The sequence below is a fragment of the Triturus cristatus genome, chromosome 12 (genome assembly GCF_964204655.1).
Source record: "Triturus cristatus chromosome 12, aTriCri1.1, whole genome shotgun sequence".
Taxonomy (NCBI): Eukaryota; Metazoa; Chordata; class Amphibia; order Caudata; family Salamandridae; genus Triturus; species Triturus cristatus.
In genome coordinates, this window is record NC_140595.1 from 693,878,312 (window position 1) to 693,903,890 (window position 25,579).

The 25,579-nt window shown below is 43.0% G+C and overlaps 1 protein-coding gene across 1 annotated transcript in view; it reads right to left on the bottom strand.

Annotated features, from left to right (window-relative positions):
* LOC146780111 (uncharacterized) overlaps window positions 1–24,811 on the bottom strand; it is a 597,326-nt gene extending 572,515 nt beyond the window's left edge. Inside the window, exon 1 of the mRNA XM_085638049.1 lies at window positions 24,623–24,811. Within this exon, the coding sequence (XP_085494175.1) occupies window positions 24,623–24,683 (61 nt within the window). The 5' untranslated portion in view covers window positions 24,684–24,811. The remainder of the gene's footprint in view (window positions 1–24,622) is intronic.
* Between the last annotated feature and the right edge of the window lie 768 nt (window positions 24,812–25,579).

A 25,579-nucleotide genomic window follows, 5' to 3' on the forward strand; every position in this document is an offset into this window, starting at 1 on the left:
TTGGCCTATTCCATGACCCTCTGCCCTTCACTAAAAAGATCACCTAATCAATATACATTACATAGCTCTAGATACTCTGAACGTTGAATGGTATTCCACCTGAATATCGACTACTAAATATCTTGGGGCCAAAATATTGTGGTTCAAAGTATCATGAAGCTAAGTATATATGGTTAATAAATATAGGCTTACTATACATATACTTGCATATATGGACTTTGACAATATATGTATATGTTCAAGGTATGTAGATGTGGAGTTAAAGATAGTACATCACTACTTTAACTGTATGCATATACCTTTCCAATATTTAGCCTCAATATCTTGACTCCACAATATTTCTGTTTTCGATATTCTGTTATGAAACTTTTTAAGTCCAAGTGGTTGAAGCAGCTCAGTGAACAGCTTCTATGGAAAGCCTGATAAGGACACGTTTCCTGCACATTCAGATAAAGGCATTATCATTACTATAGGCCAGGCACACTTATTCATTTAAATGAGTGTCACTAGGGGGCATATGTATCAAGCCCTTTTCCCGTTCGCAAACGGGCCGATTCTTAGAATCGGCCCGTTTGCGAACAGGAAAAGACCTTTTGGGATGTATCATCACAAAAGGGCATCGCAAATTAGAGAATCGCAAATTTGCGATTCTCTATTTTGCGATTGCATTTAAGGAATTGCAAATTGCGATTCCTTAAATGCAATGTAACAAGCACCCAAGTTGTACGATTTCTCCTTAAGATATCGCAAATTACCACCAACTTCAAGTTGGTGGTAATTTGCGATTTCTTTGAAAGATGCACTTTTTGGTATCTTTCAAAGTGTCATGTGGCGCACATACATGCCCTTAGGGCATGTATGTGTGCCACATGCGCACACATGCTCATTTCAGGGGTGCATCAGGGTGTCCTTATGACACCCTTACACCCTTGAAATTTTTCTCAATTAGCGATTCTCTAATTGCGAATCGCTAATTGAAAATTTCTTCTCATTCATTCCTATGGTCCTCCTGGCCCATAGGAATGAATGGGAAGGTATTCCTTAATTGCAATTAGCAATTTGCTAATTGCAATTAAGGAATGCTAAGAAATCGCAAACTATTTGCACATTTTTTATTACATCCCGTTTTGCAATTCTCAAATAGCGATTCCCTAAAAATCGCTATTTGAGACTTGCAAAAACGGAACTTGATACATATGCCCCCAGGTGAGGATGATGCTGATTACACTGTTTTATTATGTTGTAAGTGAGGTTTGTTTTAGATAGATTAATCAACAACTTTATTGTTTGTGCTACGTTTTACACTTTCTTTCAATGTGCATTGGCACATTTGGCTGCATTTTATTAGATGTATTCAAGGAAATAAACATTTTACATATATTGAAACTGGTATGCCTGAGATTCCTTGGGTACGTGTTTCACATTTCTCGTCTACATTTAAGGAACAGAAAGTCGGATTTAAATTAGGCAATAAGAGAGCAAGTCTCTAACTCTAAAATGACATTTAAATATTTTCACAGTCATGCTGTGAAATCTGTTGAATCATTTCACAACATACCAAGCTGAAAAAAGAATTGTACTGTCTGTCTAGCATGTTTATGGTGTTTAGGTAATGGAACAGTCTTTAAGTTGTAAACGTAACAAGATCTTATCGTGGCAGCTGAGTAAAATAAATCAAACAGCAGAGGAGAGAAGTGGTTGACTATCTAGTACCTCTCAGTTAAAAGCTACAGGTCCTATCCCAATTTTACTATAACGAAAGGTCTACTAACCCCATCAGAAAAAGCAAAGTGGACCCCAAAGGCGCAATATAACCTTCCTCAAAATGCCATGGCCTTGACAGACATGGAATCAAGCAATTGCCAAGCATGAAACACGGGTGGCTGAAGGGGGAGTTGATTCAAAGCCCAATTTCTCTATGTTTAACATCTTATAGTATTTTTAAAAGAACTGATACCATGAATACTTCAAGACAGAAAGAATTGAGTGTAAGGTGTATAAAGTGGGTAGGGAGAGTGAATTGTTCACAGCAGTGGTTAATTTGTAAAAGAAATAAGTGCTGTGGCTCTAGTCAGGAGGCAACCTACATCAGCTCATTTCTCCTATTAGCACCACCTAAAACAAAACCAACTACTAACCATGTAAGTGGGAAGAGAATGTGGTGTAATGGCCAGAGCTGCCGACTTCGGAGGTAGGGAACTAGGTTTGAGTCTCAGCATTGGCTCAACACCCTGTGATCCTGGGAAAATAATTTAATTTCCCTGAAACTTTCTAATTAACTGCTGCTCTTGAAAAGCGCTGGTGTTGATCATTAAGTGCCGGTGCTGAGCACCAGAAACCACTGGCTCAAATTAAGCACTGGATGACAGAGGAGTAAAGAAACAGACAGAGGGAAGCAAGAAGGTTGAAAGTAAGATTAAACTATAGTACTGTGAAAAGAACAAAATAGACTTAACATGAGAGAGCAGAGAACTTAGGGAGTTAAAAGAACAACAGAGTGACAGCCTAGAACTCCACCAAATCTTTAAAGAAGTGAGACTGCACTCTCATGGAGTTATGACATGCCAGAAAATGTTCCACACCGAGGTCTGTAACTTCCTAAAAACCCTCATCATATGTTCTTACTGCGCTGACATCAATAATGCTTGGGAAAAAAAAGGTTGTCTTGTGGCCCATGTCTCCTGGCAGCTTATTTCCTCTGAGCAAGACACTTATCAATACTTCTTCTCTAAATATGACAGCTAAGAACAAATGGGAAGCCAATGTATCCAGGTCGGTTCCCTGGACCCTTCTGTTACTGAACACTGCATATGACAGGTTTTTGGCCCAGTCTGACCATGTTTAAAGACCACTAGTCATGGGACATGGTCAGACTTCCAGCGTTTGTCATTAACAAAACTCAAAATGCAAATGATTTACAAAATGTGTATTGTTTTACGTATCATCAGGCGGCCCTACCACTTTGAGGCTTCCCTGAAATTCAGTGTTTTCCCCTTTTTGAGTTTTAGCATCACTGTAGATAATTAAATGGTTGGAATCCATACAAAGAAAATGTTATGACTAATTAATGTAAATATTTTAATATGAACTAGTTAGATAGTAGGTTTTAAAGTGAATAAAAGCTTCAAATCTTACCTCGCAGTGTCTTCTTAACACTGGTGACGAGAGAAACTTGCGGGGGACAAGTGGCCACCAGCTCTCCCCATTTTCAGCGAACCCACGGCGAACCCACGGATGTCTTCACTTCACAGCAAGTTGCCGTGAAACTAGTGAAGCAGTGTTGTTCCGACATCCTCGAGGAACCTTCTCCAGCATTTCCGGTTGACTTCCGATGATCCCTTCTGACTTTGCAAATTTTTTAAATATTTGCTGAGTTTTAATGGTGAGTAGCTCGAGATGCAGCTCGAGATGTGTTGAACCTCGTCATCTCATCTTCGTCATCACGCTCGTCATCACGCACGTCACGCACGTTGAAATTACGTGCGTGCGCCCATTTTGTTTTTTTTACAGTTACCCTGGCAACCCCCACACGGAGACATATCAGAATTTCAACGTGCCAGACAGATTATCATACACTGAGAAAAATGAACTAAAGCTGCCTCTTTGCCTGCACTACGAGTATCAATTGTTTTGGAAGCATATTTTATTGGTTTTACCTACAATTCTGTTAGTGATTGTCATATCACTAGACCTACCATCACCATTATTTTGAAATCTGACCTCTTGGAACCACTAATAATGTACTACTCTCACAGTTATTTGCTTGACAAGTCTGCCATCTAGTGACCTACCGGCTGGAAAAGTGTTTTGCTTGTTTATTTCATACATATATTTCCATATTGGCCAATCTGCAAACTGTTTCCATACATTTTTTTCTCTTCCCTTTACAAATCAAGTGAACATTCTTTTCGACATGTCTGTAACTAGCATGAGTCAACCGCCTCCTTTTCTCTGTGAAAAAGGTGAACCGCTTTTAACCTGGAAACGATGGAAATTGTTGTTTGATTCTTATCTAGTTGCGATAGGTGGTGAGAAATTCTCAGCTCACAGAAAACAAGCAATTCTACTCCACAACCTAGGGATTGAAGGACGTAACATTTATGAAAGCATTGACGTAATACCCATTGGTGAAGGTAGTGGTGAACCTTCGGATGTGTTTGATATGTCCATGAAAATGTTAGAAAAATACTTTGGATCTCATATCAACGTTGTTTTAGAAAGACATACATTTTTTATGAGAGTCCAAGAACACAATGAAAAAGTTGCCAACTATGTAACATTTGCTCGTACTTGCGAATTTGGTGACTTAACTGACTCATTAATTCGTGACCAGCTTGTTAGATGTACTAACGGCTCCAGAGTGCAAGAAAAACTTATTTTAAAAAATCCATCGCTCAAAGAAGCTGTAGCTATTGTCGAAGGAATGGAGAACACCTCTGGTTGGGTCAAAGAAATGAAAGCTCAAAAAAAACAATTCTGATGATACTCATACACCTAGTAGCATTCATGAAGTGACTCAAAAAGATCCAGGTCCCAGTCATCCTCAAGAGTTTGCAGACAACATCTCCGAAGTTGTCTGTGGTCCTAAACCCAAGACACATTCAGACTTCTCGAAAATGAAATGTTACAGATGTGGCAGTAACAATCATTAATCCAACTATCCTCAATGTTATGCCAGAAATACCACATACCTTAAATGTGGAATTAAAGGCCATTATGCAAGAGTATGTAAGTCTGGAGGAAGGGTACGAACTGGTGATGTCACGCATGAAAATGTAGAAACAAGTGTTTCAACCAAAACGACAATGTTAAGTGTACGTAATGATGGTCCTGTAGATGCTTAGCAAATTCACGTGCCAGAATGTGACGTTGTGATTGGGGATAAATTGTTTGTCGTTTTGGCTGATTCGGGTTCCCCATTCACTATGATTGGAAATTAAATTTGGGATAAGACTTTTCCTGATCTCGAACTTATTCCTCCTGACATTAATCCTGTAAGTTATGGCAGTTCACACATAGATGTAACAGGTTATGTCATTTTGAAAATCCATTTGAAAGGAAGAGAGACAATTGGAAAAATGTATGTGGCAAAACGCGGTGACAACCTCCTAGGATGGAGGCACCAAAGAGACTTGGGCATAATTCTGAACCCTAATGCTCGCTGTCCTTCAGAACAAGTCATGTTAGTGGATCACGATTTATCGTCGAATAAGTTCTTTGATGAGTTTCCTCAAGTTTTCTCTGATCATTTTGGTCTACTTAAAAATTTTGAGCACCGAATCATACTTAAGGAAAGGGCTCTGCCTGTAGTACATAAAGTCAGGAAGGTTCCTAGTATGATGTTAGAACCTCTTAAGTGTGAACTCAAAAGATTAGTTTCTCACAATATCATTGAGGAAATTGAATCATCAGAATGGTTGGCCCCAGTGGTTTTGGCTCCTAAGGATGGAGGGAAGAGTATTAGGATGTGTGTTGACTTGAGAATCCTAAATAAATGGATATGGGTAGATAGTCAACCACTTCCTAATATCTCTGAATCGATTACCATACTTGATGGTGCAAAGGTTTTTAATGTCTTAGATTTATCTTCAGCGTATCATCAAGTTCCCCTCCATCCGGATTCCAGACACCTCACATTGTTCGTCACACCACTGGGGGCCTTCCGATTTGTTAGAATGCCATTCGGATTAGCCTCTGCAGCTGCATGTTTTCAACGGATGATGAAATTAGTTTTGAAAGATGTTCCCAATTACATGTTTTTTCAGGATGACATTTTAATTTATGGTAAGGATAATCTTGAACATGATGCAACCTTGAGAATCACTCTTCGTAGACTGGCTGACAATCGTTTAACTGTCAATCGTATGAAATGTGAAATAGATGTATCTTCTGTAACATATTTGGGGCATGTGATATCGGGGGAAGGCATTCAACCAAAATTAGACTTAGCGAAAAGTATTGTTGATGCTCCTGCCCCAACAGACAAAGAGCAAGTTAGGTCCTTTCTGGGCCTCGCAGAATTTTATTCTAAATTCATCCAGGGTTTTGCCTTCATTGTTGAACCTATCACAGTTCTTCTAAGAAAAGGAGTACATTTTGTTTGGTCCCCTGATTGTGCTTCTGCTTTCAATAATATTAAACAAACTATTGGGAAAATGCCAACCTTGGGTCATTTTGACTCCAAGAAGAAAACAATTCTCACAACTGATGCCAGTTTGAGTGGTCTTGGGACTGTGCTGTCTCAAGTAGTGTGTGGGGAAGAGAGGGCTGTAACATTTGCCTCCAGGGCTTTAAAAAAAACTGAACAGTACTCTTGCATCGAAAGGGAAGCTTGAGCCATTGTGAGGGGTATCAAACACTTTACGTTTTATTTATGGGGCATTCCTTTCTTAGTTAGATCAGATCATCGGCCCTTAGTACAGGTGTTCTCCTCCATGGAAAGTGAAAGACTCACTCCGAGGCTGAAGCGGTGGAGTGAAAGTCTTGAAGAGTATAACTTTTCTGTGGAGTACCTCCTTGGCACTGCTAACATGGTGGCAGATTGTTTATCAAGATTACCTGTTGAGTACACTGAGAATTCCCTTGACAATGATAACATCAGTGTTGCTTGGGTTAAAGAGTCTACTATTCCTGAAAGTGAATGGGAAAGTTCCAGACTTGAGGATCCTTTGTTTCCCACTTTAACACATTTTGTTATTGAAGGTTGGCCTGATAGCAAAAGTATGGACTCTGATTTACTTCCCTTTTGGGAAGTCAGGTGTGAACTCACTCTTTCTCATAGACAACTCATGCGTGGAGAAAGAGTAATGCCTCCTGAAGGACTGAGATCCAAGCTAATTAATTTGGCCCATGAAGGACATCTTGGAAGAAGTCTTACTAAGTCTCGTTTACAAGAAAGGTATTGGTGGCCAAGAATGGATGGACAAGTCGAGAAAGTAGTTAAGGAGTGTAGTGAGTGTGGCTCTTGTGACAAGTCCTGAGTCATCAACAATCCTCTGCTTTCTCCTGTTGATGTTCCCAAGGAACCATGGGTTAAAGTAGGTTTAGATCTAATGGGTCCCTTTGAGCTATTAGGCCCTGGAGACAGGTTTGTGATTCTTTTGGTGGATTATTCGTCGAAATGGGTTTCGACCAGGTGTGTCAGCTCAGTGAGTACAAGGGTGGTGATTGATTTTCTTAAAGACGAATTTGCTGTTGAAGGTGTTCCCGAATACATTGTCACAGACAATGGTCTCCAATTTGTTTCACAGGAAATGCATGAATTTTTGAATGAGTATGGCATAGTGCATCAAAGAACTGCTCTGTATTCCCCCCAAGCCAATGGATTGGCTGAACGCATGAACAGAGTGGTCAAGGAGTGTGTACAGAGAGCTGTTTTGATGAGACTTCCTTTGAAAGGAATTTTGAGAGACACATGGTGGGCTCATCGTACCACTGTTAACTGTGTTTTGCAAAGGTCCCCATTTCAGATATTGCGTGGCAGGGCTGCTTCCTCTAAACTCAATCCAAACTGGTTACCCCCATCGAAAATCCAGTTTTGAGTGAAGAAGAGGTGAGTGATAAAATCAAATCGTATCAAGACTCTTATAAACAAAGATTTGATGAACAAAAATCCACCAAAGTTATAAAATGGGAAGTTGGAGAATGGGTACTGGTCAAGAGACCACGCTGACACAGGAAAGGAGTCACTGATTACAAGGGACCTTTTGTTAGCATTGCAGTATACAAAAATGTTGTCACTGTACATAATGGTAGTAAATGGAGTATGTCTCGATTGGTGAAGTTTCAAGGTGATAAATCTTTATTTCCATCATGTCCAGATGTTTCACCTACTTCTGTGGCACTTTCCAATGGAGACTCTCCATCACACCCTCTTAGAACTCATTGTCTCCCGAAAAGGTATGATGATTATGAGATGTCTTAATTTCTTCTCCTAATTTTTTTTTTATGTGAAGTTATAATTGAATTTGCAATGTTCTGATAGATGTACAACCAGTTTATGAATTACCTACACGGTTTTTCTTTGTTCATTTTGTTTCTTCCTTCCTTTTATTGTTTCCTCGGTAAGGAGGATGTGTTGTGAACTTTTAAAATGAGCTGCATGCGCCTGTTTTAGTCTATCTCCATTGTAGCATTCTGTTGTACAGTTTGCCTCAGGAGTAACAGCAGGCTGGCAGCAGGAGTTGGTGGCTTACCTTTTAAGCTGCATAAAAGCTTCAAATCTTACCTCGCAGTGTCTTTTTAACATAACACAGAGTGAATGTTTCCTAACAGCTAATCCTTTCTTCACTGATAGATGCATACTTTCCAGGCATGTTGCAGCCCCTAGAAAACTTGTTTTCATTCGGGCACCCAATGACACTTGGGGCACTCCTAATGGGCACTTGCCTAAAATCACTTACTGAGACTGAGCATCTAGTGTTTGCTTTTCTAATAATCATTTCAATCTAGAATATTACTCCTTAGTCCAAAGTGATGGTGTACAAGCACATGGCTCTCTGTTGCCTATTTGGCCATCTTCATCACCACTGCAGAGCAGAACATTTTTGTTCTATTGCATATGTTCTTTAATCCTATATTTCAGATTAATCCACACAAACAAATGTCACTTGTATTATTATGGTATTTGGTTGTTTAAATTGTCTTTACAGTCATATTTACTTTTTATGAGTGCTTACTCTCTACTAGTTTGAGAGCATACTATTCCTCAATCAGAGGAGGGATTCACTGGAATATAGTTTGCATTAATGAATTTTGTGTCACACTTACAGTGTTAGCTAATTAGTATTACATATAATTTTAGCACTGTTGAAGTCATAGGGCTTAGTATTCGCATGATGAAACACATGTTGATTGGAAGTCTCCTATGATTGAATAATTGATTGAATTACTGTATTCATTTAGACTCAGTGCACTGTTGTGAAACTTGGCAATAACAATGCCTACCAGAAGATGACACATCTCAGGACCTCAGGACATCTCAGGACCTCCATTTAACCCAAAAGAGACTGGATTGCGAGTACAAGTTAGACAATTTTTTTAACTCTGTGTTCCAATTAGGAGATCATTTGATTGAGTACTCTTCCTCCCACCATCAAGTAACCATATTGCTGCAGACAAAAATATAAAATGTATTGATGCAAAGCTTGCAAAATGTGCTGTTGTGAGCTGCTCAGACGCAAGCCTACCCAATTATAGATCAACTTCACTCGTCAGAGGTGATTACCCCCAGTAAAAAGATCTGTGTGCGAGGCCAGTACACCTTCATTATACTGCCTATTTACTATTTGAAGAGCTCATTACTTTTTGTCTTGAGACCTTTCGGATACACACTCAGGCGATTCTTGGTGGGTGTAAGAAATTGGGTTTTTGGTTGAGGGGGTGTTAACCCATCTCAAGGGACAACCACGGTACCTTTCAGGGTGAACCACAAAAGTCACCAAACTGACCTATGCTTAACCCTCTGATAGTTTTGCACAAAAGCAGTCAGGCTTAACTTCGACGCAAAGTGTAAAGTATTTATGCTGCCCTCAAACAGTAATGAGGTGAAAATACCACACAATAAAAATGTCACACCAATTTAGAAACATAGAGTACATGTTAATAAATAAAATGATACCAGACTGAAAAGAAACCACTCAGTAAAACTGGAGGTATGCAATTTCAAAGTTTTAGGTGGAGGTATCACCAAAAGCTCAAAGTGCCAAATGGGGTTATCCGGTCGCACCGGTGACAAAGCCACAAGTTCAAGCTTGCCACGATAGAGTGTGGTCAGGGTGCCGACTGAGTTCGGCCTACTGGTCAATGTACCAGGTCGTATTTGAACTGAAATGCAAGGCCCTGTGTCTTGCTGTGCCAAGTTGTGCCAGTTCTAATGAGGCCCCCAACCAGAAGCTAAAAGATGCTGCATTAAATTATGTCATGCTGCATTGGTTCCAATGAGGTTGCCAATCATAACATTACATAAAACTTGTATTTGTAAAGCACACTTATCACCCATGGGTCTCAAGGCGTTGAATAACAGATGTTTAGTGTTACCCAACTCAATGGTACTCATTTTATCGACCTCAGATGGATGAAAGGCTGAGTGGACGCGCCAGGATTTGAACCTGTGACCATGAGGTCAAACACAAGCTCCTGCAGTGGATGCATTAGTCCACTAAGCCACCAGACCCAGCATAACCAAGAGCTGAGAGATGCTGCAGTGAGAGGTCCTACATTGGGATGCATCATGCTGCATTAGTTCAGATGAGGCTGTAGACCGGGAGCAGTAAGGTGCTGCATCGAAATGCATCGTGGTGCATCAGTTCCGATGATGCCAATGATCAGGAGCTACGAGATGCTGTGTTGAGGTGTCCTGCATCACACTGCATCGGTTCTGAGGGAACCTACAGTTGGGCCAGGAGATGTACACTCTGATGCCAGCCTAGGGTCTAAGACTTGCTGAGCACCTCTTTGAGATTAGGACTCCCTCCAGGAGAGGCCAGCAGAAGGACACAGACACATCCAGTTGAGTCTAGGCAGCTGGGCAGATGCTGGGCAGGACTGTGGAGTTTGTCCTTCCGGAAGCAGAGCAGCAGAGGAGTCCTTCTTCTGAATCTTACACAGGTCCAGAGGTAATCTGAAGAGTTGGTCTGAGAGTCCAATATCTATATCTGGTGACAGCGCTGAATTGAGAGAAACATCTAGACTCTCCCCATATTTGGCTCTGTTATTTCCTTCCTTCCCCTGCCCTGGCTCCGACATGTCTGGGGTGACAATAGACTAGTACAATGTCCTTTGTGAGTGTGCTAAGGCAGCCCCATTGAAGTGCAGGTCTGTAGGTGACAGCTCTGCCTCTCCAATCCTGACAAAATGGCCTATCCAGACAACACCTGGTCCCCTTTTGCATCACTGCCTGAGAGGAATACACAAAGGCCAACAGCCTATGACACCTAGTCAAGTGACCCATGATGCAGGGTGCAGGCACCAAATAGATATTACAAAAAAAGGCACATTTCTTAAGGTGACATTTTCAGAATTTTGACTTAAAACCTGACTTTAAAATTAAAGAGGATTAGGATTTTAAATTTCACACTCTTTGAGACCAAACTTGAGCTTCCTACCTGAATTCAATAAAAAATTATCACTTATTCAATGTAGTAAGTTAAGTTAATATTATCCAATGGGAGAATTAGGCCCTGCAGTAGTGAAAAACTAAGGATGGAGTTTTTTCCTACCAGGTCATGTAAAACTTAAAAGTACATAGCCACATTTTTAAATGCACTACACCCTGCTCTATGGGCTGTTTAGGGCCTACCCTAGGGGTGACTTATCTGTATTAAAAAGGAAGGTTCAGACCTGGCAAAAGTTGTATTTTGCCAGGCCTAATTAGCAGTTTAAATATGCACAGAGGCTGCAATGCTAGGCCTGAGACATGTTTAAAAGGGCTTCTTTGATTGGTGTCACAATAAGTGCTGCATGTTAAACAGTAGCTTTTAGTTTACAGGCCCTGGGTACATGTAGTACCACTTTGCTAGCAACTTACAAGTAAATAAACTGTGGCAATTAAGTGTAAGCACATTTTACCATGTTTAAAGGAGAAAGCACAAGCACTTTAGCACTGGTTAGCAATGATAAAGTGCATATTGTCCTAACGCAAACAAAAACGAATTGTGGTTGCTGCTTGAGTAGGGATACAACACCCTCAACCCTCAACCAGTAAACCAATTTCTTACAGGAAGAAAAAGGCATCAATGGTGGGAAGTGCAACCAGAATCAGTGCTGAAAATAAGACCGCTTTATCTGGAGTAGTTTGTGGTGATGCTATCCCCACTTTCTCATCCAACGTACGTTACGAGGACCAAAGGCTAAACTGGGAATGCTATTCTCACTTTTTCTAAACTGAATTAACAGGAATTTCTGAAGGAAAGTTGATATATTATTCTATTACCTCAGTCTGCCACGGAGCAACATTTTACCATAGTAGCAATGATGATTGCTCCTAAAGGAAAGCTGTGTGTCTGACACAAAATACCAAAGGCACACAAGGCAAATATCGGTGGCACAGGAGAGAGCACTGCTTCTCTGATAAAGCACTCCTTAATGGAATGTAAGTGTAAATTCATACAAAACCTCATGCCAAAAAGCAGCCACATGTAGTAAATCCTGTGCCTTGACAAAGCACCTCCTTGGAAGAATAAAATGCAATAGGTCAAAGTCTTGAATTACTTACAAGCCAGCAACTAGTGATGGCTCCAAGCACCACACTAATTTTTGTGAGTTTGGAAAATTGGCGAAAAATAGGGAGGCGCCATTGCATACCGCAGAAATATAAATCCGTTGAGCTTTAAGCATTCCAGTCCATTGTTCTTTTAGTCACTGAGCCATCACTGACCAGGATCCACCAATGGCAAACCAGTCTTGGCCACGCCTCATGAGGTAGAGTCAATCAATCAATCAAGGGTTTGTAATGCACGGCTACTCACCCTTGAGGGTCTCAAGGCTCTGATTCCTGCCCAAACTGCTAGGTCACATGTACTCTGATTATGAACACAAGCAACTCCATGCATGATATACTTTTATTCATCCTTCCCTGAGGGGCAGCTTGACTCTTATGGCACACCCGGCTACGGAGCTCTGGCACATTTTTCTTGGCATACCGTCCAACTTAGGGTTACTGAGAGACACACGACCTACCAATTCAGGTTTATTCATAACAAAGCACATTTGTATCTAGATTGTCCCTGCCTGTAGTGCCACAGTTACCAAAAACTGTAGTTTAGATTGTGTAATTACAAGAGGAGAAACCAGTAACTTAAAACCACTAGAATTGCTGTTAACAGATGGTAGCCTGCCACCATCATATCTAAATGTACTCTCAATATATTCTTCAGGGAGCTGCCAATTACAGTAGGGTGGTGCTCAGGTATGACAGGATTCTGTTAATGATGTCATGTTCAATGTTCCAGCTTTCCATGTGCTCTGATTGATTATGTCAGACTTGTACTCAACAGGTGTGATCACTGATGTCACTCCAAGTACACTTCTGGTCATTTCCCTATTAGGCTGCATGCCGGACACTGCTCATTTTGTCAAAGTTACTGCTCTTGATTCCATGCTAGGTCATGCTACCTATTAACATCCACTGCTAAGTTTTATGCTCATGGGTCAGACACTTATCCAACAAGTCCACATTGCCCGGTGTGAAAAGCACTAATTCTTATACCAGTAGCCATACTTCCCCAGTACGTATATTCCTAAGCCAGCTCTCACGTTGCCTTATTGTGCAAAGCATCCATTAGTACATACTGCCCCAAGCACCATTGCCATGCCAGTATGCACATTTCCCAGTAACGCATAAATCACTACTGCCATGACAACATCCACTGTTGCCTCGCCTGATAAAGGCGCCACGGTCATGGATGTAATCCACACTGTGACAGGCATATAAAGTTCCATGTTTTACCATTATACACTTTGCTTACCAGCATGAAAAGATTCATTACTTAACTTCCATTGCTTAAAGAAACATGTAGCTGTGCAGTAAGTCTTCTCCCCTGTGCACAGTCTGTAGAAGAATTAGACCTGGATAGATTATTTTGTTCTAATCTCTGCCCACAGTCAGGTACCCTCTCCATTCTCTCTATACCTTGCAACTTTCATCCCCTGTGTAAGGGCAAGGCGTACTTTTGGGGGGAGAGGGGTTGGGGTATTACAACCCCCTAATAAATGTATTCTGTAGTAAATAGTTGGGTACAAGTGCTCCAAAGTGGGTATGGTGAAGTGCTTGTCAGATTTCACTTGGGATTTTTATAGACACATGCGGACAAAAACATACACACACACACACACACACACTAGTTCCTGTTAAAAAAAGGTCTTAAAAATGGTTATTTTACAAAATGTTGAGTTTTAAGTACCTCTCTCATTCCGCACTCCTCTTCCTTCCTACTGCTTCTTTATCCCCCCCTCCCAACCACGTCCTGCTTTTCCTATTATGTATTTTAACCAAGGTGATTGCTAGCAAACATGAAGCTCACACCCGCCAATCTTACTGACCAAGCTACACCTCTGTGCAGCTCATTGGATGCAGTATTACAGAGCCCGGGCTGGACAGATGTGAGAATCTTTGGCCACCACCAATAGGGTGACTGCTTGACTCCAGGTTATTACAAACACTGTCCTGAAGTTTTTACTTGCAAATCATTGATTTCAGATGTGTTAGTCTAACTAGGCCAATGGGAAGCAAAATCAGACTACAACACCCATCATGCATTAGTGTGTCACTCAAAAGTCCAGGACCGAAAGAAGTGTCCCACTTACACTGCTGGCCGCACCCTCGCTTCTCCAAGATTTACTACCACAGGGAAGCCATACTATCGCCTCCACTAACAGTGGACCATTGTCAAAGGAGTGGAGAGGTATTGGAGTGGATAGAGGTAGTGGGGCGTGTGGAGGTAGTGGAGGGGGTGGAGGTAGTAGAGCGGATGGAGGTAGTGGAGCGGTAGAGGTAGTGGAGTGGGTGGAGGTAGTGGAGCAGGTGGAGGTAGTGAAGTGGGTGGAGGTAGTGGAGCAGGTGGAGATAGTGAAGTGGTTGGAGGTAGTGGAGCAGGTGGAGGTAGTGAAGCAGGTGGAGGTAGTGTAGTGGGTGGAGGAAGAAGCTGCTACCTATTGTGGTTGCTAACCTTATGAAGTACCTACAGTGTTATACAATTATTGGTCAATACGTATTTCCACAAACATGCTAAGTGAAAGAAGATATTTGTATTCACTTAAATGTCTGACATTGTTCTCTATAATTATTACCTTTGAGGAAACAAATTTACCTCTTGCAATTACAACGCGTCTGTTAGTGAAGAGCAGAGACTTATATAGACCTTGATCTGTGGTTGGCATCAAACCGAATTTTTCAGATAAAGATTTCCTGCTATAGGGACCATAAAAGAATGCAATAGGGAAAAGAGGATGATGCAAAGAACTCGACACAATGCACTTCTATAAAAATATGACAATTAGACATTTGTACTTTGAAGTATTACTCTGTAAAGAGGTCCAGGTGCACATAACTAGTAAATCGAACTCTTAATTAAAATTTAAAATATTGGAACCATCTGTTATCCTTTGTTGAACTCAGAACAATTGTCCGCACTTTGCTGAGAACAGTTTAACTTTGGTATTCCGCTTACTTACCTAAAATCAGTTTTCCTTTCTTAAGGCATAACATTGCCTCGGACAGACAGAGCATGGAGCTTTAACAACCCATTCAACCTATAACCCAACTTCTGTCATTGGTGTTCAGTGGTGGGATCCTGTACTTGTGTTTGTGCAGTACCACACAGTGATTTTTGTAACACAAAACTTCCATATAAATAATTTTACACCAGTGTTAACCTCTCTTTGAATTCTTCTTAGTTTTCCATTTTTCATAATGTAAGTACCCTACCATCCTTTTTTGTACAATGGAGATGGAGCTGCTCAACATCAACACCCTCACCACGGCAGAGCCGCCGAGGCTATGCAAGTAAAGGGGGCTGAATCCAAGCAAGAACCCAACAAGTTGGGCTACCAAATAGCCCTCAAAGCCTATGAGGAAGTCCGGAGGTGGCAGTCCACCCCAGCGGATGCTGATGATGAGGAGGGTGTACACTTGGATGATGATGAGGAGGAAGACCCAAACGGGAGTCCTGAGCGGCAGGAGGAACATAATTCACCCCACCCTCCGCTGAGGATGGCCAGGATGGGGCAGCAAGCACTGTTTCTGCCTAGGTCTGTTCCCAGAGAAGCTGAAGGACAGAAAGGCAGAGAGGGAGCTCAAACACCAGCTGGAAAACATGAAGTTGCAAGGAGAGGAGAGGATAGGAGAGGTAGGCTAAGGCAGAGAGCCCATTGGCCACGGAAAAAGCTGAGGCAGAGAGAGAGTTAGGAATGGATAAAGTTGAGGCAGAAAGGGACATGGCTGAAAAGAATCTTCTGTTGGCACGAGATGGGCCTGAAGAAGGTGGAGATAAAGCCAGGAAAACTTCAGAATCCAGCAGCAATGGTGGCAGCAAAACCAAGTGTCCATTGGAGAGAGAAGAGTCCACATCTAAAATGATCTGGTGCCTAACTTTGTTGTGGGAGATGGTTTAGACAAGAATATGTCTCGAAATCCTGCAGTCTTTTTGTCCGCAGGGAATCACAACACGGTCGTTATAACGACCACGTTGTGATTCCGCACACCATTACTCCGCAAGTCGTAACAACGACTTGCGGAGGGGGGCGCTGGATGTTGGAATAGTATAATTTACTATTCCAACTCCAGTCTGAGCTGACACTAGGGAAGGTGTTGGATTTTGAATCCAACACCTCCTCCCCCCCCCCCCCCCCTCCCCCCTGTTTCGACTTGCGGAGTACTGGTATGCAGAATCACAACACGGTTGTTGTAACAACTGCGTTGTGATTCCCTGTGGGCAAAATGTTTCTTGGTAAACGTTGTTTACCTTTAGACAACTGGTTTGAGGCCTAGAGGTTTCCTTACAGATGCACAGGATCCCTGAGTAAACCTGGGGGGGGACCACCTGTAGACAGATTTCCAATGATGGGGCGTGCCCTGTTAGCCCTAGGGGAAGGGTTCAGGCTGAAGTACCCCCTCATGAAGGAGGCCCTGAGTAGGAAATATGGGTGCACCCTAGAGAGATATAGGAAGAAGTTAAGGGACAACCAGAAGCTGGCCGAGCAGACATAGATGGATTGTGTGGATCATTTTCCAAGACACTGTATTGTTGGGTGAATGGCAGTGAAGTGAATGATTAGAAGGTGCTGCACAATCTGATTGTTAGAGAGCACATATTTAGTCTTTGTTTTACAGAGCTGTGCCAACACCTTGTAGACCCCAGGTAGCTTGCTAGGTACACAAGCAGATATCTGGGAGGGACTTCCAAAAGAGTTACCAGGCTTCCTACCAGAGGAAGGTGGTGAGAGATAAGACTAGAAATGAGTTCTTTCACAACCTCTAATTCAGTCTTCCTACTTTTTCCTTGGTGTCAAATGTAAATTAACTATTCTGTCTTCACCCCTTGGCTTTTGAATTTCCAACCTGGTGCCAATCTTTAACTGTGCAGTGTGGTTTTATCTCACACAATTTGCTGGGAGTCATGTTAATTTCCCTGAACAATGCATTTCATATCCTTTCCTTTATAACAGTTATATGATTTAATGACGATACCTGACTTACTTAGACATAAATGGTTAATTAATAACTGTCCTTGCCACAGTGCCAAAGCAATTTTCAATGCTTGTGTATGCCAGCAGTCTCACCTGCTATCTGGTTACCATAGTCACAGGCACAAATATATAATTAATGTTATAATTTACCAAAGCTCACAACACCAGTGACTTAAAGGTGTACAGCGACTGAACAATAAAAAATCAAGCACCCAGCCGAATGACGCATTTGACATAAGATCCGATAAAGTATACTCAAGATTACATCTGTGCCTACCAATCTACAATGTGCTGCCAAACACTGCCACAAGCTAAATATAACCCCATCCTCGAATGAAATGATCATGCTTCAGGTCTCACATTGATCGAGTTGATAAATAAGTAGATTCCCCACTACATAAGTTATTATTGCAATGATAATAATTATTCTGTGAGTGAACGCATAGAAATTGAGGAGGTAAGGTTGTTTGCTCATCTTAATGAATTCTGTAAAATATCCACTGAACACAAAAGCAAAAAATAATCAACCAGAGCATCAATAATCCTTTCCAAAATGTAAGAGACTCCAAAAACTGCTGGAACTCAAACAAGATACTGATTACTACAGTCCTTACTATAGTACTAAAACATTTCCACAACCTAATAGAAGAAGAACAAAACCATAGAGCACAAATTGTTCAATATTCACCTAACAACACAGAAAAGAGAGATATGGACATGAATGGCATAAAATTAGCCTACAGGAGAAATTAATGTATTATGAGCAATATCCTGATGAGAAGATTATAAACAATGGAATGTCATACATATCCAAAAGGCAAACATTCAAATCAAAGTGAAAGAGACAAAATAGGGACCAGATACACCACAACACACAGATGACTTTCTTCCAGTCCTAAAACGAAACCGGCGTCTTCATACAACACTTCGTACAATACATTAATATTGAATCCTTGCCTCCCATAATAGCTTTCACATTTTTACCAAAGAAAAACTGAACAAGACATTGAAAAACATGAATCATCAAAATGAACCATGAAATCATCAAACATTTATGCAAACACTAGTACCACACATGGAAGAAACATTAAATGAATCCCTGCAACTGAAATCAACCGCCACCCTAATAACACAGGTACCTATAACATACTTCCTCCTAAAATCCAGAGCAAACTTCAGAAACCCAGCAATCAACATATAGCAGAAATTATGTGCATTATCAACATGGTAGTAAAAGAAGCAACCAAACTGTTACAGGATCATGTTATAACACTTAAAAACTTTTTAAGAAGAGTCCAGGCCACCCCAAGAAAGCAAAAACAATCCAAACAAATGATTCCTTCGACTGGCACAACTCTGATATTGTCCAATTTCTCTGTGGCATATGACACCGTTGACCACCACAGAAGCTTTTAGAACAACTTTGAGAATATAAGTCTTGAGGTTTCACAAATGATCATTAGTTTGTTCCTCCAAGACTACAACCAACAAAATAGGATGACTCCATGTTGATTTTCGAAATATAGGTTTTCCCCTTAAAACAAGTAATTGAATAAATAACCTTATTTTCGTGCCTATGCAGATTATACCCAAACGTGTATTCACCTGAAAGCATGTGTAAACTATACCACTATTTCAGGACACATGAATGCCATCTTGCATAGGCTCAGGGAACATTGCTTTGTCTGAATGAAAGGAGGGGTGCTTAAGACGGCCAGCATATCTAAAAATAGTACATTTTTCACCTAGCAAAAAATAATACAACTAGCACCAATACACAGTATAAATCTGAAGAATTTAGGATTAGTATTAATACCTAAAATCTCATTCAAAGCCCATGTGAATGTAGCAGTGAACAGCATCCACGTCCAATTCTACAGGTTATATAGAAAGAGGGGTGAAACCCTGAAACCGGTCCGAGGATGCTTGTTTGCAGTCCAGGGAGGACCTGGCCTGGCAGTTCGGGCTGGACTGTTCCCATTGGGCACAGGGTCAAGACTGATTTGCATATGACTGGGTCCAAACTGGAATGGCATGGTGAGCAAAAAAACTATGGATTTAGGCCCAGATCTCCGTACTGGGGTGAATGTATGACATTATTCTGCATTCTGTCCATCAATAGTTCTTTTTGCATTTGTCACCCTGAGTGGGACGGGTATGCTCAGACGTGAGTCCCGTGCTCTCCATGCCACTGGAATCAAGCTCTCCTGGCTAAAGAGGGGTGAAACCCCGAAACCGGTCCTAGGATGCTTGTTTCCAGTCCAGGGAGGACCTGGCCTGGCAGTTCGGGCTGGACTGTTCCCATTAGGCACAGGGTCAAGACTGATTTGCATATGACTGGGTCCAAACTGGAATGGCATGGTGAGCAAAAAAACTATGGATTTAGGCCCAGATCTCTGTACTGGGGTGAATGTATGACATTGTTCTGCATTCTGTTCATCAATAGTTCTTTTTGCATTTGTCACCCCGAGTGGGACGGGTATGCTCAGACGTGAGTCCCGTGCTCTCCATGCCACTGGAATCAAGCTCTCCTGGCTAAAGAGGGGTGAAACCCCGAAACCGGTCCTAGGATGCTTGTTTCCAGTCCAGGGAGGACCTGGCCTGGCAGTTCGGGCTGCACTGTTCCCATTGGGCACAGGGTCAAGACTGATTTGCATATGGCTGGGTCCAAACCGGAATGGCACGGTGAGCAAAAAAACGATGGATTTAGGCCCAGATCTCTGTACTGGGGTGAATGTATGACACTGTTCTGCATTCTGTCCATCAATAGTTCTTTTTGCATTTGTCACCCCGAGTGGGACGGGTATGCTCAGACGTGAGTCCCGTGCTCTCCATGCCACTGGAATCAAGCTATCCTGGCTGAAGAGGGGTGAAACCCCGAAATCGGTCCTAAGATGCTTGTTTCCAGTCCAGGGAGGACCTGGCCTGGCAGTTCGGGCTGGACTGTTCCCATTGGGCACAGGGTCAAGACTGGTTTGCATATGACTGGGTCCAAACTGAAATGGCATGGTGAGTGTTGGACCCGGCCTCGTAGGATGGCCCTCCGTGCCCCCGCACCACCGAAACCTGGTGCCTGCAGCCCTAGCACGCGGCCCAGCCGACCTTTCCCACCAGGACACCTGCGCCAACTCCGGACCTCCCCGTCCATGGCCTCTCTCCTTTCGGCCACCCCGGGCCCACGTGCCCACTCCCTGCAACAAGATGGCCGCCCGGCCCCAGCGCGACCCGGGCCTAGAGGCGCCACTCCGGCGGGAGGACATCACGCTTCCAGGGGATGAGAGAGGGAGGAGCAGTTTCTATCGCACCTCTGAACTCCCCTGGGACGATGGGTTTCGATCGGCCCTCCGGCCTCCCTGCGGGCTGGCTCCGTGCCTGCTGGGTGTCTGAGACTCCTCCCGACCCGGCCCTGAAAGGATCAAGAGACAATAGCAGGAAACCCCGACAAGCGGCCTCCAGGTGACAAGACCCCTGCCTGCGCAGACTCCGGACATCAAAGCAGGGTCGACCTATAACAAGGGGTGCTCTGAGACTGTCCGGCAGATTCGACGCTGGAACAACGAGAGCCTGCTGATGTGGTCGCGGCTCCTGGAACTGGAACTCACCTGAGCCCTGCTGAGTGACTCGCGGCTCCCTGAAGATCGTAAGACCTCCGAACTTGTACCTGAGCCCTGCTGAGTGACTCGCGGCTCCCTGAAGATCGTAAGACCTCCGAACTTGTACCTGAGCCCTGCTGAGTGACTCGCGGCTCCCTGAAGATCGTAAGACCTCCGAACTTGTACCTGAGCCCTGCTGAGTGACTCGCGGCTCCCTGAAGAACGTAAGACCTCCGAACTGGTACCTGAGCCCTACTGAGTGACTCGCGGCTCCCCCAGACTCTCACGGTCCCGCCGGACCCCAACTCCGACCACGTATCCCCCAGCTCGAGGATTGTGAGCTGTGCGCCGGATACGTCCCTGCTTTGAACCGTTACCAGAGACAGTCCCGCTACCCCCTACCTTTCCGAGACTCTTGAGCCCGTACTCACCTTGTACATATTTGCAGTGATACCTATTTGATAAAGCTTGTTCTGAGAATACCCAGTGTGGTCTCTCTGTGTCGTGTGGTGCCAGAAGTACGATCCTAGTTGCGAGATTCCTCCCCCTGGGGAATCTCCCGCCAGTGCCCGGCTACAATACTACACGGGTGGGACTCAGGGAAGTCAGGACCCCTTTCCGGGCTCCTCTGAGGTCGCCGTCTAACAGTGAGCAAAAAAACGATGGATTTAGGCCCAGATCTCTGTACTGGGGTGAATGTATGACATTGTTCTGCATTCTGTCCATCAATAGTTCTTTTTGCATTTGTCACCCCGAGTGGGACGGGTATGCTCAGACGTGAGTCCCGTGCTCTCCATGCCAATTTCACCATGTCTAATAGAAACCAGTTTGGTGTGTTACAGTGTCGCTGTCACAGCATTTTACCATTTATGCATAGGTTGGCATGAAACGAAGCAGTACCTTGACATTGGCGAGTTAGCCCATTAAAAACATTGAAGTTAACTGAACGAAGACAGAAGCACTGTGCCTCCCAAATGGAAGCCACAGAAAGCTGGCGAAGTTGACTCACTTCACCAGGAACGAATTAGCCTGTTTCTGTGCTAACGCCTGATTCAACACACAATTTTAAGAAAAAGAGGGAACGTTGAGATAGTGGTCTCATATTGCAACACTACAGTTTTGACACGATTTCTCATCTGTGTTCCTCGCAAACACAAACTATTCCGCAAATCTCTGATTACCAGCAAAATTGGTCACGTGTGGTTGTATGTCGGAACAATGAGTTCCTCGACAACGACTACCTTTACAAAGCAGTCTCTACAATGACCGCGCCTTAACCACGAATTGCTTAACCACTCATTCCTTTAGCACAAATTGTTCTGGTAAAGTCATGCATGGTAAACAGCTATTCGTGGCTGAGCTTACCACCCCTTTCCTCTTCCCTTGAGCCCTAAATACACCCCCCATGCTTCGAAAAATTACCCCGAACGACCCAAACTCTATAAAAATTACTCCTAATCCCCCCTAAAACCTACCCTGAACTCCCCCATCCCCCCAAAAATACCCCAAACCCCCACCCCCTCAAACTACCCTGATCCCTTCCTACCTCCTAAAAGCTACCCGAACCCCCCACCGCCAAGAAATGACCCCAACCCCCATCCCCTGAAACCTACCCCACCCCCTGAAAACTACCCCGAACACTCCACCCCCTAAAAACTAGCCCGATCACCCTCACCCCTAAAAACTACCTCGAACACCCCCCACCCCCTTAAAACTACCACAAACCCCTCTTTCCTGTCCCGTTCTCTTTCTGACACTCCTCTCTCCCTGCCCATCCTGAACATTAGACAGACTTTGCCTTAACCACGCACATGTGTGGTTAAGGCAAAGTCGTTTGGCTTGCGGGCTTCCGGAACTCCTGGCTCTGGCCTTGTTGTTCCGGATGTTCCCCATCAAGGGCTGACTTTGTCTGCTGCTGAGCTAAATTCCTCCTCCAAGTATGACCTGTGGTACCTGTTAAATGCTGAGATGCAATCTTGTGTTTGAAAAAGGAGCACTAGATAAAGGTATGGCATAAGAGAGGAATGCTGACAGCGTGCCATGTCGCCGAAAGCCATACCATCGCCACACTGCCTTCAGTACCCATGCCTTTACTACTAATGTTATGTTATTTGGGTTGACCCCTGCACCCCTACACACACATGCTCCTCGCTTGTTGTAAACTGTTGACAATTTCTGGGTGATCATTTTTACAAGGGTGAGTATGGAGCCGGGACAACTCAAGGGATGGTGCACAGCAAACTGAAAATGGACATTTTAGGGGGCAATGTGAGTCTATATAAATACTACCTAAAGTTGTTCACCAAGAGTTTTTTCTTCTTTATTTTCTATTTATCCAGTCGTGCTCCTCTCATGACCCTGGGGAAGGAAGCTCTTCGGCCAGGATAGTGCACCTCAGACGGAGCCGCAGGGATGGGGATAGACGTGTCCGACTGAGCACAGCTAGCTTTCCGTTAGTTTTACTTTGACCAAAAGCCTCTCAGAGTCGGAGAGTTGCAGGTAACCAATGCACGCCCTGGGTTGACATTCTTATATGTGCTTTTAGAACCTCACAGATTTTACAGAAAAACAGGGGCACTGGTCCAAGTGGGACTTTTTTTTATTTTTTTTATTTCAGAATTTCTGAATTAAATGAGGTTGATTTTTACAATTAATGTATACTATTTCAAAGAAGTGGTAAATGTCGGCTGCTACACACACTAAAGAAATCATTATGTCACGCTTTGCAATTTTACACTATTAAACATAGTGGGGCAGCACATACTATTCTCCAAAACAAGTCAATACTCTAATATTATTCTTTTGATAGTTGCACAAAGTATATTTTCAGTTGTAGTGGTGGTTTAACATTGCCGCACGTGTGGCAGAACTAAAAACATTACAAATTTTCATGAGTTCTCATTGATCAATGTTTACAAAGAATATGCAAATAACGCTTAAATAAGTGTAAAACGTCATATTTGAACCATTTTCAAATGGCTCATCGGGTAGACACATCTCCTTCTCACACATTTTTTTTTTATTTTGGAGTTTTATATAGCGCGAACTCTAACGGAATTTATCAGAGCGCTTTACATGGGCACCGGTTCGGTCACGGACACATTCATCTTAGACACGGGGACATTAAGAGCCCGGAATCACAGAAAGGTGCGCACGCTGCCGGGACTCGAACCCGCTTCCCCCAACATCAAGGCCCGCCGCTCTGGCCGTTAGGCCACAGCCTCTCCTGCATGAATTTGCCATCGAAGTGGAAGATGAAGTGTTAGCTTTCAGGGTGGCTGGCCAAATCATTCGCACGCGACAAGGAAATATGTGCACAATACAACAACTTTTCGTTAATGCAAGGAGAAAATAAATAATTAGATGAATTATTGGTGGCAAATTAGTTTTAAGGAGATCCTATTTCTGTGCATAAGTAAGATGTAAGCCAACAAATGCCTATTCAAATCAGGGTTTTATACCCGAATCTTTCACTAGTAAATAGCGACGAAAAATGTGGCAAATGCCTTTACAAATAGTTTAAACATATTTTATCATATCTGCCTCCGATTTCTCCGACAACACATTTCACACTTACCTTGAAATACATTCTTGTGCAAACTTGAGTAAACTATGTGTCGAGTGTTGCACACATGAACAGTTTACACCCTCATATTCAAGAAATATACGCCTGTATATCTTTGTAAATCTATACACTCGTGTCAGTCCCACTCTTTTGTAGACAGAAGTCCGAGTTACGCCTGGGTAATTCTTCCTGGCTCGTGCCACAATCCCAGGCGCGCTGGGAGGTCGCTAACCGGAAGTCCCGGCATACATTGTTCTAACGGTTACTCTTTGGTACTTACCAGTTGTAGAAGCGGAGTATAAACATATGCAAAGTAGGACCAAGCATGCGGGCGCCCTCATTTAATCTTTTTGGGTCTTGCCTTCACTCCCTGTGCCGACAGCTGCAGCAGACTCGCCGCCTCGTGAGAAGTGAGGGCTTGGCAGGCGGTGGGGTGATTTTTGACCCCTGCAGCCTCGCTTCTGATCTCGAAGTAGGAAATGAAACATTGGAATGCCATTGTACGCATGAACATAAGACGTAATTACTTGTTCCACTGATAACCAGGCTGCAAAGTTCACTGATTGCTGTTGATAGGAGTCCATAAAAGAATGATGGAAGCCAAGCGGGCACACCTCGGTAGCCCCAAGAAGACGGTGTTATAGAATGCATAGGGATCTCGCCTGGGCCTGCCCACACATCACCAACACTATCCGATGAGCAGGCGCTTGCTTTTTTTCATACTATACCATGTAATGTGATGACTTGTGTTAATGATAGCACTGCGAGACCTTGAGGACCGTGATACGGCCACATTATCACTTTCTGAAGGGACTCCTTGACATTTCCACCGAAGGAGTCTGATAATAGAACACACTTAATTATTAATTCTGGAAAAGTGTTAACAGCCAGGAATTGAAAACAAAAACAGTTTCAATATACTATAAATAAAAAGAAAGTACAGAACCAAGAATCAGGAACTTTGCAGCGTGAGATATAACTTTTATTACCAACATAAGTTGGCATCAATCAGTGTATCAGGGAATTTTGCCATTCAACATTGACTCGGTTGGCGGAAGTGGATTAACTCACTTCCACCTGGACTGACAAAGAACATTCACTCTAATGCCCAGATTACCAGGAGATTGTTTGCCTAGCTTTTGTAGAAATCAGAAGTGAATTGAGTGTGCTCCAAATTTCGGTGATCGTTACGACGGCACCGCCTTTATTGCCGGGAATAAACACATTTCAAGAACAT